General features: G+C 34.0%; 1 protein-coding gene across 1 annotated transcript in view; it reads left to right on the forward strand.

Annotated features, from left to right (window-relative positions):
- The window catches only part of LOC149794959 (uncharacterized), a 15,190-nt gene extending 286 nt beyond the window's left edge, over nucleotides 1–14,904 (forward strand). The window contains exons 1-3 of the mRNA XM_089964013.1: nucleotides 1–444; nucleotides 10,272–10,444; nucleotides 11,812–14,904. The exon at nucleotides 1–444 is cut by the window's left edge and continues 286 nt beyond it. Of these exons, the coding sequence (XP_089820139.1) occupies nucleotides 1–444; nucleotides 10,272–10,444; nucleotides 11,812–12,033 (839 nt within the window). The 3' untranslated portion in view covers nucleotides 12,034–14,904. The remainder of the gene's footprint in view (nucleotides 445–10,271; nucleotides 10,445–11,811) is intronic.
- The last annotated feature ends 599 nt before the right edge of the window (nucleotides 14,905–15,503 follow it).

Genomic DNA, 15,503 nt, shown 5'->3' on the forward strand with positions numbered 1-15,503 from the left:
GCAAGGAGAGCGAGTCTTCAGCTTCACCAACAAGTCAAAACGGCATTCAAGAAGGAGAAAATGTAGCAGGGTATAGAGTAATAGAAACAAACAGTTATGACATTGTAAATTCAGGCTTATACGGCCGCAATGCAAGAGATATTTGCGACGTTAAAGATCCAACACTATTCAATGGTTCCACTACTGACGTCATGGGGACGATTGTTCCAAGTAACATATTAAAATATTTCCATGGAGCATTTGTGCCAACTTCTGTTCCGTTTGTGTCCCCTGAGCTGTGTAGGTATCCGTTGCCCTCATTAAATGTATCCGGAGTGTATTCTCAACACATACCGGCAGTGTCAGCTATACAACCAATGTTAATTAACGATGCCAAAGACTTTCGAGAAACTCACCCGTATTTTGCAGACAGATTTCCGGGGAACCTGCTCTCAAGATTCGGAGGTAATATAGGACTTTTTATAACATTGCATAACGCATGTTTTGTATACGGTTTTTTTTTCTACTTCTTTAATGAAGTGATAGAGAAAAAAATAGAGAAATAGTTACTTCAAGATGAAAAACATGATCAATATAAGTCATAAAAACAAAATAAAATCATTATGACTAGCCCCTTTTCAGTTTGGTAATATCACTTTTAATAACAATATCAGATCTTGACAAACGTACATTTACATCTTTCAGACAGTATGCTAATAATGCCAAAAATACTTTCAATTTTATAAAACAAATGTATCAAACTAATCAATGTTTGATACCAATACTGCAGTAACAGTACTGCGTTAATGATGATGATGAAGATAATAATAATGATGATAATAATAATAATAATAATAATAACAACAACAACAATTATAATAATAAGTTTTGTTATTATTATCATTATTATTATTATTATCATTATTATTATTATTATTATTATTATTAAACCGCTTGTCAATAATTTGAAAGCAACATCTGACTAAATTTAGATTTTCTTCATAACTTGTTCCTACAGAATATGATGTCCTATCTTCCTGTGTATTAAATTGGAACAAGCTCATTTATTTGCAGTATTGTTTGCAGACGATGTGATAATATTTGCTTAAAGTAATGAGACCGCTTAATACGGCAAGGAGTATTGTAACATCTAGAAATTGAAAATCAATTTAGAGAACACTGCATTTATTTTAATTTGAAATGAGGGCTATTTTAGACAATATAAAAGTTGCGTTAGGTACTGGACAGCTGCCTACTATACGTTTCTTGTAGGTGTGTTTTCTTCAAGCAATTTGTGTCAGAAAACAGTTGTAGCACAAGTCTACAAGGCAATGTATGGCTTGAAAAAACGAACCTAATTACTTTGATAACTTGTCTTGAATTTTAAATTTGTGGTGCAAACATATTGATTCTAAACTACGGGTCAGAAGTCTGGAGAGTTAACAAAACTAATAAAATAGGAACAAATTTCTGCAAATATGTTAATATAATCACTAAACTCACACCCAATACGTTAATATATCATGAATTAGTCAGAATGCTAATGTAAATGGTAAGATATTATGAAATAATTAAATACTGATTCAAACTGCTAAAAGATTGATAATAGATTTCCAAGACAAGGCTGTCATTTCTATATAGCTTGCTTTGATCACTGGCAATGTTCGGCAGATTTTATATTGTACAGGAAACATTTGAATTAAACATGGGGCGGATGACGACATTTTTTTTTTAATAAAGAAAAGATGGTACTGAAACAGAGGCATATAGATTTTCTTGCAAGAATTGAATATAGATTTAAATTCATTGGAACAGCTTTCCTGTAGCATATTTAGTTATAAACAACACCAATGTCAAGCTAATAAGGTCCTTCTCATCAGGAAATTTCATACAAAAGGACTGTAATTAAAGATATCATAATTAGGCTGTATATCGCCCCGACAATCAGTGATATTTTTCCAAACAAGTAATGATGATGATATTGGTGTAAATTGAAAAGTCTAAATCTTGTCCACAATTTCACACATTTTAATGACTTATATTTATTTTAGTGACAATGTGACAATGTGTTTCACTAAAATATAGTTTATAATAGACAAACCTATTTGTTCCTTGTTAATTATTACTGATTATGTTCGCCAGGTTAGGAAGTGAACAACAACAACAACAACAACAACAATAATAATAATAATAATAATAATAATAAAAATAATAATAGCCTTTTCTTTGTAAGAAAGCCATTGACCTAAAATATACGAGGTTTAGCGATAAATAAAGATTCGGTATCTGTACTTACCATAAGGGGACAAATTCCTATGAATATTAAGGTGGAAGTATAATAGCTAATACAATTATGGGAACTTTAACAAACACTCCACATTTATCCGCACATAGAGCATATGTTCTCGCGAGAGTTAACCAGAGAGTAAATGAAACACAATATTACATATTTGCAAGGGTTAAGAGTTCAATTTCTCAAAATGTTAAAATAAGTATTGAAAGCAGAATGCTAGAATCGCCTTTAACATTTTATACCTCATTCTAAGTATACGAAAAAGTTTTTCCAAATTTCGCTTCTTTTATAAACGTATTTAGGTTCAAATTTTCTTTCTAGTTTCTAAGAGTTTAAACATATCATTACACTGTTTTCATTGTTATAAACATATCTGAACAAAAAAAAACGTTTTTTTTCACCCTATCTCAAATTTTCGAAATCGTCAACATTTTGATTCGCTGCTAAATGACCTGCGCTTTGTAACATTGATACAAATCCATGTAGCATATTTATGCGCATATTGTTCTGACAAGTAAAATCGAACTACCTTGACATGTGAAAGTAGAAACGATTCATTGAGCATTGGTTCGGTACTAGATGCAGTACAAGTTTTAGTACCAGAGTATCTCTAGTACGATTATTACTGTTACTAGTACGATTATTACTGTTACTAGTACGATTATTACTACCAAAGTCTCCCTTTGCAGGTATAACTTGTAGTTTGCTTGATCGAACAACAGATGAGGCTGAGGCGAGACCGATGATATGTTATTTTCTCGTCAAGCAAATATTCTGTTTGCAAGGGTACCCTTAGCTAGTAAGACGTATACACCTGTCTAGCTTGTAGCCGGTAGCCCTCGCAAAACTAAGGAAAATTGCTATCTTTCTTTCGGTATTCATTCATCATCTATATCACAAGCCCTTATTATTACTAACTGGAAAAATGCTGGTCTGAATTGCTTCTAACCATGCTAATTTTTATATCAACCGTTCAAAATTTACAATGAATTAAAATGGCAATAAATCCAATAGCAAAAATGTATATTTCATCTGTAAAAAATATATAAGCTTTCATTTCTAAGCATACATGACTCGATCAAGTAGTTGTTTTACCTGTAAACTGTACAATTATAGAAGTGCCCTATGTTGCGCTTAACGTTCGTATATTCTTTCAGAGACAGAGGTCACTGAGCCAGCATGTACAAATCTCGTATGGACATAATTGCACAGATCACAAATGAAATGAATTTCAGCGCTAGCAAGGTGTTACAAACAACATATTTTAGATGTCCATGCAGCAGAGAAAGCAAGTGCGCTGTTTTAACATGCTGGCAAAGATATATTATTGTAGATCTCGACTCGTGCAAACAATGATTAACAAACTCTCGTTGTCTGCTTTATGACACCTAATTATGTGTTTCACGTGCAATCTCCTTAGTCTTATCATATAATGACTGGATGATATTTCTAAACTATGTATGGATGAAAACTGGGAATAATGCGGAAGTCATACTTGTATGAACTGTAAAAGCCAGGGTATTGTTTTATGACCCATGATAGAACTGACAAATTCTTTTCAAATTTGTAATTAACCGGAATTTATAGACAATCCTGAAACATTCGTCACAAAGTCCCTAAAAATGTTTTCAAGAAGTTTACAGATTTGCTTATCACTTCTAATGTTGGTCGCAGCCTTTCATCGAATCACATTCAGTACAAACATAGTTACTATAATTAAATCTTTGTCATTTTATTGTAAATTATTAACAATTTAAACAATTAAATGTGAACATATAACGTAAAAATGCATTTCACAAAGTTTACACATCTAATACAAATGATTCAAACTGCATCATCTGTTGAATCTTTAACTTTTTATTTAAAAGAAAAATGATATTTCAGTTCTATTCCCTGTCAGGACTACACAGACAAATGAGGGATTTTACATCACGCGTCTTTCAAGTGCAAATAACCGTTTGATACACTCATACGGGTAGATCCAACGTGGCTAACTACTGGACATATAGCTCCATAATAATAACATTTGCTATCCTGGAGCCCATTTTCTTTGACTTTCCGTTATCTTCAAAGTTTAAAGGATCGTACTTTATAATAGTTTCATGGAACATGTTTTACATGCGGCAAATAACTACTTTTTAAACCGTATATTACACATTCTTCATTTATTACATTTATATTGTTTATTAATAAACGGGACATTCCGCGTAAAGACGAAGCCATCTACCGAGAAAACGTTTTGTTGTTTTTGCATTTTTCGTTTCCTTTTCTTTTGGTATCTTAGTTTACACATAAGTCCTTAGAAAAATGGCCGAATTTGACGAGAGGCGATTGATCTAACTGCAATAAAAAGGGTAGTACGTGAGCAGTGAGAGATCATTTGAAAATAAGACACTTTAAGAGTACTCTTACAGCCACAAGAATATACTTTGAATAGCTCTGAGGAGGGGGATTTTAAGGGTAGAAAAACGTTATACTAGACATTTTTTCCAGTCTAATCCTTGTTTCAACTAAACCTGACCAAACCAGTAGTGAACAAAAAGGTTTCACACAGAATTGGATGACACGATCTTTAGTTTATTATTGTGAATTTCAATACTTAAAGTCATTATTGCAAAATATATTTGTATTTGATATTTTGAATATTCTCATTTTATTGAATACAAATATGTTCGGGACAGATTGGAGTTTGCCAAATATCTATCTGCAAATGATGTCTATGTCTAATCACTCATGGAAACCTCAATATGTTATAATTACGAATGGGTGCAATATCAGTGCCAATAATACGAGAAACGTTATAACAATTTTCCAAATTCGGCTAGACAGTATTTCAAACTATGCATGGTCTTTAGGATCGGTGTAGCCAATTTGTTTGTTGATGTTCTTTTACATATTTACTGGCAATTTTCCAACCAAAAAATACAATTATGTATAAAATGATTTCATGTAAACCGGTTATACCTGTACAGGTGTTATGAGTGGCAGAGCTATCAAAGGATCAGGTTATGTACTTGACAAATAAGGCACCTAATCAGAAGTAGGTTCACCGAATCAGGGAGAGTAAAAAAGACACAGTTCAGTTAATTTTCTTTTTATTCACAAACCTGCCTCCAATTTCTAAAGAACTCTATCTTTACATTTTAACGTACCAGTGGTAGCTTCCTGTATAAAGTACAAAAAGCCTCACTTTTCAATGTTTATCATCGTGTTCATCGAGAACAGTTTTGGTTCAGTTTATTAAGAATAATGTCTAATTTTTTTTTACTATGCTTGGAGCGACAAAGAAAACATCTGCATATATGTTAACATTCCTGACACTAGAAATGGCTGACTTCAGTGAGGAATAAATAGAAAAGCAAAGATGAAAAAACTAGCCCTAACACTACACGATGACTAAATTGACAGCATGCTTGCATTTGGTTTTTACTAAATACATGCTTTAACATCATTATAAATTGCCATGACTATTTTTTGACATATATGAATATCAGTATTATGATACAACCTGCATCTCTTTACATTTAGTGGTTTTAATCAGTGCTTTAAGAGCAGTGTATATATTGCGAATATTTATTTCCTTTTCTAGAATTCAGTATCTGGTTAGGTACCATGGTGACTGAGTGGTTATCATGCCGGAGTCGCGATAAATAGATTAAAGTTCAAATCCTACCATCATATCAGCATGGGATGAAATTGACCAATAGACTTAATTCACTGAACGAGACATCTATTCTATTAAGCATTACTCAGTCAGCCTTGTGATATTCTCATCTCTTCTTCAAAATTGCAAATCCAAAACTCCTGACACGGTATTTAAAGTAGTTTTGAAAAATGATAAATCCCACGTCAACGTGTGATATTGGTATTTTAAGTGTTGCATAGCTTTATAAAGTATATCAGATATGTTACTTTACTGAGATCATTGATTTCCTATTTCATATTCTCTTTGGTTAAATCTAATAGTTAATATGCATGTAGTTAATATGCATGTAGTTAATTTGCATGTAGTTAATATGCATGTAGTTAATTTGCATGTAGTTAATATGCATGTAGTTAATTTGCATGCATTACTCTAGATACCATGTTACTGTAAACATTCCATCGTATCTTGTGACCTTGACTGTTTTTTTTACCCGTTAATTTTAACTAACTCTGTCAATCCATGTTCGATTGATTTGATTTGTACCCTAATTCATTTCTGATGTCTGCTTTTAAATACGAGTGGTATTTTAAACGGTCTGTTTTTATAATCTGTTTTTTATATACAACTTTTCAACAAATTTAAGCCAATGGATAGACAAAAAGTTACATAAAATGATATGCAGCTTCAAATGCAGCACACCAGACACTTGCAGATATATGCCTGTGATGTAACATAGGTATGCAATATTGAACTTAATTATTTTGAAAACGATAACAGTTCTGCGTCTGAGCAAAGACCACACTGTAATGTCACATCCTTAAATTTTGAGGTGGTTTCATCGTCTTTAAAGATTGTCGCGAATCCATGGAAGACGACTCAAATTCTGGAAGACCATTGTCTGCGATTGGTTAGCGAGAAGCAGCTACTGTGAGGAGACTAAATGATGAAGATAGTGGAAGACATTTATATTGTTGTGGGCGTTAATTCGTCTGCAGTTTTTACTAAACTGAATAGTCATCTGAAATTCAGAAAGGTTTGTGCAAGATGAGGCTTGCATTAGTTTCCGGATGATCAAAATAAATACTCGGCTGAAATTGTTAGATAGCTACTAGCCTAATATCAAGGGTGGTATGTAGTTCGTACACTGAAATTGCTAAATAGCTACTAGCCTAATATATCAAGGGTGCGTGCACAAAAAAGATTTGAACGAAATTATCACAGTGGATGAAACATGGCTTTACTTTTTGGAGTCGAACCGAAAGCAAATAATAATAAAGTGTGAATCCGACAAAGCTAACCGAGTAGACAAATTGCTCGGCGTATTCGGTTTGTCAGGAGAGTATTATACACTTTAATTTTCGATGCAAAAGGCCTGGTCATCCAGATACCTGTGCCTGAGCCTGCTAGTGTCACTGGACAATTGTATGCATTACAAAGTGTTACCAATCATGTGGCACGACACTGAACCGCCCGTCCTCACACCGGTACCAGATATAACCATCATCTCCATGGCAACGCAGTGGTGCATAAATACGCCGTTGTGACAGACTTCCCGAATAAGCATAGTATTACAATTTTGCCACATCCTCTATACAGCTTTTATTTAGGTCCAATTAATTTTTGGTTGAATTCCGTTATCAAACGTACGCCGAGGTTCAACGATTTAAAGACGCTGGCATCCGTGCCAGACCGAATCCGTAAGATATATCTTTAAAGACATGAATGAATGCCAATCTTAATTTTCCTGATTAAGGTCAACATTTTGGGATCTAAAGTCAATCGAGTGTAAAAGTTCAATTTTTTAAGCCTTTTAAGTCTGACAGGACTATACGTTGCTCGTTCATTGCCTAATTAGTTCAATAGTGTTATGAAGTAATTAGAAACTGGTCAATGGAGACATGTATATATGTTCAGAGGACATTTAATCTGACCCACTTCTTTTTGAAAGCAAAAGACTATATTTACAGCATAGGAACACCTCAGAATTATGATTAATAATGAATTTGTGGAATATACATTTGTAATATTTATCCAGGTTCTAATTTGGTCTTGTATACTCTTTGATTCGAATTTGAAAATGTAAACTGTCAAGCTTTAAACGTTTGCAGAAGAATGAGAGTATCAAAGTACTTTGCTAACTACTATTTGTTATTTATATTTATACTGACTTCACGGGACAAGATATTAACTACTCTTATATGTCCAAAAATAATTATGAAATGCCCTTTCATCGAGCGGAAACTAATTGTTGAAGCCATAACTTGTTCTGGATAGAGGAATTCTTGATAGTTAGCTTCACCCTTGCTTCGATTTGATTGTGTTTTGTAAAAATACGGCATGTAATGGAAATTAGTAAATTATGGTGGATTTAAATGCTCGAATGGTACCGGAAATGCAAAATACGCATCAACACAGTTAGAAAAGAATGATGAAACATCGAATGTGTCCTGACTAACAAGACGAACATCATGCCCCTGAGCTAGTCTTTCCATTCTGCCAGCTGTTACTCCAACGTTACAAATCTGTTTTCGGTTGCCATCCAGCCTTTTCTGTTTGTCACTGGTTTTGGTTTTCCAGAAGAGCTAATATTTAATGGAGTGTGTCCACTGCTGAACAAGCAACATCATTTGCCAGGACCATCCAACAATGGATGTTTCGACCTTTATCCCTAAACAACCTGCCGATGGTGTACCTTATGAAGAATTTTTAACATTTGTTTGCCATATTATAACATTTGAATACTCGAACAATGTAAAACTAACGTTGGCCAATTTACATGTAAGGACTTTTGTGGGCAACATATATCTTTCTTATGTGTCCATCTAGGACACGTGATGATGTTCATTACCATAAGCTCGATTAGAAAAGTCAATGTATTCACATTTATTTTATTCATGTTCATTTCGGGCTTTTTGGTCACTATTTAAGCTTTTCCTATCGCTCCAAGAGGAACAAATATTTATCCTTTGTCATGCTGTAAGTAGACTGAATATGTTAGATAGGTTGGTTACCTAATTAGATAGGTTGGTTACCTAATTATCAAAGTGACACTGATTACCTAATTGTCAAAGTAATGCTATTGCAATTATTTTTCTTTCTCTATCCCACTTTCTGGTGCAATTAATTATATGCATTATTCGATATTCGTCGTAATTTAATAGTCATAATGTTATCATGATAATTATAAGGGAGAAGTACTGATTACCATGCTAGCCATAACAACGCTCAACAAATGACAGTTTCACAATACATGACACGAAATGTAATGCATTTCTATTTACTCGAATGAAGAGAACTGCTAACATTATTGCACACGAAATGGCATGACGTTTAAATTAGCTGATAGATATCACACTCTCACATAATGACTTAAGTATATAGAAAATGAAAATTAAATACGATTAGGACAAGACGCTAGATACTCTATTTAATTTGCCTTGTTTATCTCAGACACATTAGCTTACATTAAATGTGAAAAGGAAAAGACGCTGTCTGCTATATTTAATTTATGTTGTTTATCTCACATACACATTAGCTTACATCAAATAAGAAAAGGGAAAGACGCTGTCTACTCTATTAAATTTGCGTTGTTATCTCATAGACACATTAGCTTACATTAAATGTGAAAAGGAAAAGACGTTGTCTACGCTTTTTAAATTGTGCTGTTTGTCTCATAGACACATTAGCTTACATTAAATGTGAAAAGGAAAAGACGCTGTCTGCTATATTTATTTTGTGTTGTTTATCTTACAGACACATTAGCTTGCATTAAAGGTGAAATGGAAAAATATGATGTCTACTCGTTTAATTTGTGTTGTTTATCTCACAGGTACATTAGCTTACATAATCATTGTACAATAAGTACGTGCTGTCGTAAACAAAAATCAAGAGACATATGCTGAGTCATCGCGATAAGAGTGTACTCTTGAAGAACGAGTTGTATGAGAACATAAATAAGGTTAAGAAAATAAACCAGATCACAGAAACAATAATTGCTTTGTTTAATGATCATAATTAAAAAGGGCATCATCTGCATCAAACTGATTAATTCGACAAACGTAACTTCAAATTTCATATTATATTTTTATTTGGCACAAGTTTGAAAGAAGTATAAACAATACGGCATGTATGAAGACATTTCAGTATATTTTAAATGTATACATTAATCATATACAAAATTATAATATCTAATTTTCGCATGTGGCAAATTTATAATCTATTCAATTAAATATCTTGGTGGTTTAAGGTTCAGAATTGTTTGACACAGGCACACAGACACACAGACACACACATACATACATACATACATACATACATGCCATATTAATTCATCCATTTGTTGTGTATTTTCAGTTCCGGGGACGCCCAGCTTATTCTTCCATCCGTACCGGAAGCCGAAGCGTATCCGAACGGCTTTCTCACCATCCCAGTTGCTGCTGTTGGAAAAAGCGTTTGAGAAAAGTCACTACGTTGTAGGTCAGGAAAGGAAAGATCTGGCTGAAGAACTGCAGCTCTCGGAAACACAAGTACGACGTAAAAACTTAATTAGTAAAAAAAAACTGTTAAGTGACTCAAAGAATGATATTATTTTAAATATTCTAATCTCTTTTCTCTGTTACGAAAGGCCACACAATTTTGATTGATGATGTTTCTTGTTCGCGTAACTTATGAACTAACATATACATATTCAAATTATATTCTGATAGGACCACTTTCAGAATAAATTTCCCCTGAACATTTGGCAAAAAAGAATACTGCATGAAGATGGACAGCTACAGTAGGGCGGTAATGTTAGATGATATGCTTAAATGGTTGTGCAGTTATAATTTTTATTGATAATGGTACAATTCGTCTTAAAATATCGAATTTTCCAAAGAACACTGTTGTAAAGTCTTTTTGGGTACATTTCCTCAGGATAGCTATAGAATTATAAAAAAATTAACGGTCATTAGCAGGTACACTCACATACCCCTAGATACGGAAGAAGAAGCAGAAGGAAAAATAAAACATAAAAGGAAAAAGAAATGCCGACGTAAGCTGGAAAATATACACGCATGTATCGAACAAAATACTTGATCTTAAGCAAAAATCAGTGTAGGATTTAATTTTATTTCTTGGAAACAAACACATTAAGACAGCCATGTTGTAATAATACTATGCAGACATCACGAATATAAACATCTTATGGAATTCATATCATAAGATTATTACTACATAGATGTCCCAGAAACAAAAACTTTAGGAAAGTCTTATAGTGTGACTTAGTTATAGACTTCTCGGAAATAAAAACCTTATGGACCTCGTAATGTGAGACTAATATGTGAAAGTCACATTGTGGGACTAAGATGTAGACATCCCGGAAACTAACACCTGATGGACATCGATTGTCAGACTTCTATGTAGAGAGTCGTATTGTGGGATGAATATGTATACTTCCCAGAAGAAAAAACATTAGATTTATTAGGAAATAAATACCTTGTGGAAGTTCTGTTATCAGACTGATATGTAGACTTCCCTGAAAAAAGACTTATGTTCGTTGTATTGTGAAACTAATATGTCGACATCCCAGAAATAAAACCTTATGTAAGTCCTGTTTTGAGACTTATGTGTTCACTTCCCGGAAGAAGAAAAAAACTTATGGAAGTTCTATTGTGGGAATAAAATGTAGAGGCTTGAGGAAAGATCTAACTGAAATTGTAACTAACGTGAACATTCGAAGGAAAAATAAAAATTAATTTGTATCTTCACATGAACAACTTCGTCAAAACATAGAATAATCTTAACTATTTATTTTCTTTTTCACAAAAATGCCCCCAACATATTTTCTAAAGGTTTCATGAATATATTCTGTCATGATCCAGTATAGCAAATACCGTTAATTTTCTTATTTTAGGTCAAGGTGTGGTTTCAAAACAGACGAACGAAACATAAAAGAATAAAGACGGATGATAAATCTGTCATCTGCTCTCAAGGAGATTCACCGGGCAAAGACAGTGAAGATAATCAAAGCAATAACTCAGATGAAGAAAGTGATATAAGCGACAATGATGATGATGATGATGTCAATAACGCAAGAGATTATGGCACAACCCATTACCATGCAGTTCAGACTTAGTTTCAGTGTTCTGATTGCAAGTGATAGGATTATTAAGCAATGAATACCTTATATTTTTCAGTCATTGCATCCTAAGTTATCTGGATCGTTAATTATCAAAAAAACTGATGATCAGCGACTAAAGGAGTAGGTTAGATCTGAGTTCCGTTTTGTATTAATCTACTTTCCTAGTACAATCAGTTTAGATAGATACAATATGGTCTGCTTCAGGTTATTTTTCTTAAGAAAACGCTTAACTGTTTCAAAACTTAAATCTTTTGAGTTTGCTGCGTAACATCTCTTCCTAATGTCACATACTGCAAACTATCTAGTAGATATGTAATGTTGGGTACTGAATTTTACATTGCTATGTTTTATTATGACTTGCTGAAGACAATCACTTGCCATAAATCACTTAAGAAAATTGCTCGAAATGCAGACAGAAAGGATAGAATATATATATATATATATATATATATATATATATATATATATATATATATATATATATCGTAATTCTAGCAAATTGATGTCATTCTATCAAAGAACACCAACATTTATTATATAGTCAGGAACTCAGAGCTTTACAATCTACCTCAAAATTATTTAACGCATTAACAAATCAGCTTTATACATTCCTCAGTCACAGGAAACGACAGTCATCATAATACATGTATGTCAAGCAGCTACAAGTGACGTTAATCATCATATTTCACGCAGTCAGGCAACTCTAAGCGACTTTAGTTATCATGATACGCACAGTCAGTCATCTACTGGTGACGTTGGTCATCATTTTACACGCAGTCAAGCAGCTATGGCTGACGTTTGTCATCATGTTACACATAGTCCAGTAGCTACGGGTGACGTTTGACATCATGTTACACATAGTCCAGTAGCTACGGGTGACGTTTGACATCATGTTACACGTAGTCCAGCATCTATGGCTGACGTTTGTCATCATATTACACGTAGTCCAGCAGCTATGGCTGACGTTTGTCATCATGTTACAAGCAGTCAGGCAGCTATGGGTAACGTTTGTCAAAATGTTACACGTTGTCCAGCAGCTATGGGTGACGTTTGAAATCATGTTACACGTAGTCCAGCAGCTATGGCTGACGTTTGTCATCATGTTACACGCAGTCAAGCAGCTGTGGGTGACGTTTGTCATAATGTTACACGTTGTCCAGCAGCTATGGGTGACATTTGTCATCATGTTGCACGCACTCAAGCAGCTATGGGTGACGTTTGTCATCATGTTACACTTTGTCCAGCAGCTATGCGTTACGTTTGTCATCATGTTACACGCATTCAAGCAGCTATGGGTGACGTTTGTCATCATGTTACACGTAGTCCAACAGCTATGGGTGACGTTTGTCATCATGTTACACGCAGTCAAGCAGCTATGGGTAACGTTTGTCATCAAGTTACACGTAGTCCAGCAGCTACGGGTGACGTTTGTCATCATGTTACACGTAGTCAAGCAGCAATGGGTGACGTTTGTCATCATGTTACACGCATTCAAGCAGCTATGGGTGACGTTTGTCATCATGTTACACGTAATCCAGCAGAAGAGATCTATTGTCCAAAGTCTTAGCACACTTTCAAGGTGAACATTCCCATGAAAGAAGATTGTACTAACTTTATTGTGGAAATGGAGAGCCTAATAATTATTGAATGGTATCATAGATGAAAGAAGAAATCATATAATGAAAAACATACAAAATCGCTTGAGGAATATATCTCAGAATGTATTCTGTCACTGTCTACATTTCATCGTGCTCGCATAATCTAATGAAAAATCGTTACAGCACTCAACTTCTATTTGTGCAAGTGAACTTGAAATTTATGTCATTTGAAAATAATTTAGAGTTTTAGTTTGGAAAATGATGCGTTAATATGCATTACTTTCCTTATAAATTAGCTGATGTAATATTAAACGAATAACATTTATGTACTTATCTTCGAGCTGACACTTTAATCGTGGTTGCAACCATTCAACACTCTAATAAAGAAATATGTTCAGTTACCTCTTAAGTCCTTAGAGGTTAAAAACACACAAACCTGCAAGTGTTGCTTCTTTATGTGTATGAACCGTCCTGCTTTTCTATTTTCTTGTTTCCTGTATACGTACCGTCCTGCTTGTCTGTTTTCTTGTTTCCTGTATACGTACCGTCCTGCTTGTCTGTTTTCTTGTTTCCTGTATACGTACCGTCCTGCTTGTCTGTTTTCTTGTTTCCTGTATACGTACCGTCCTGCTTGTCGGTTTTCTTGTTTCCTGTATACGTACCGTCCTGCTTGTCTGTTTTCTTGTTTCCTGTATACATACCGTCCTGCTTTTCTATTTTCTTGTTTCCTGTATGCGTACCGTCCTGCTTGTCTGTTTTCTTGTTTCCTGCTTTGCGTACCGTCCTGCTTTTCTATTTTCTTGTTTCCTGCTTTGCGTGCTTGTCTGCATGCAGATACCAAATAGTTCCTTTGGCATGAACGTACAGAAATATTATGGACAAAGATGTAAACCAATTAAATGTCTGAATATGGAAAACAATTTAAATTCTGAATTTCTGAAAACAAACCAATAAAAAATAACATACATACATACATACATACATACATACATACATACATACATACATACATACATACATACATACATCGTAGGAATCTGGAAAGACTGTGTACATAGATGAGAATTAATTAGTAATTAGCCATGCGAATGTGTCTGCTAGAAACGAGCGTATATAACACTGACGCAGTAGATCATGTTTTGGTAATGTGTCGTTATTCGTGATGGAATATGGATTGGTGCGTGCAGGCAAGGCAATGAGTGCCGTTAACAAGTGGACATGGGTTCGAATCTCCGTATATTATGAATTAAAAATTATATATCCCGTATGATTTTCTTATTTGTATTCAATATTAATTCTGAATAGTATTATCAAGGATTCTCCTGTTGAATCCAGGAATATCACTTTCCGTTCTGCTTGGTGCATATTTGTCATTCTCTCTCTCTCTCTCTCTCATCAGTTACATCAAAATCTAAGTGTATTTCGTAACTGTCAAATGGGAATACTATTTATAGAAATACACCCGACTTGTATAGTTGAATACTGAATGAAGGATAGAAATAACAGTCAGTGCATTGTAGAAATAAACCCAATCCCATTCATATAGTTGAACATTCAGTGCATAGCAGAAATAAACCAAACCCCACTCATATAGTTAAACTTTCAATGCAGTGTTGAAAATGACCCTGAAGAAATTCACAGCTGACACGTACTTATAATCAGCAAGCACTACGATGTTACAAATACAGCGGCTTGATTCATGATTTTATTTCAGTTTAATTGTAAGACCTAATTGCCGTTTCAATAGACATATGATGTCCGATTTTCCCTACCGCTTCCTAACTGCGAAGAAACCAGTCAGATGTAATTGCAACCCTTATGATAATTGTTCCTTCAATAACAGTAATTTAAGAAAACGACACATAA

The sequence above is a fragment of the Sinohyriopsis cumingii genome, chromosome 7 (genome assembly GCF_028554795.1).
Source record: "Sinohyriopsis cumingii isolate HCF-2022 chromosome 7, ASM2855479v2, whole genome shotgun sequence".
Lineage (NCBI taxonomy): Eukaryota > Metazoa > Mollusca > Bivalvia > Unionida > Unionidae > Sinohyriopsis > Sinohyriopsis cumingii.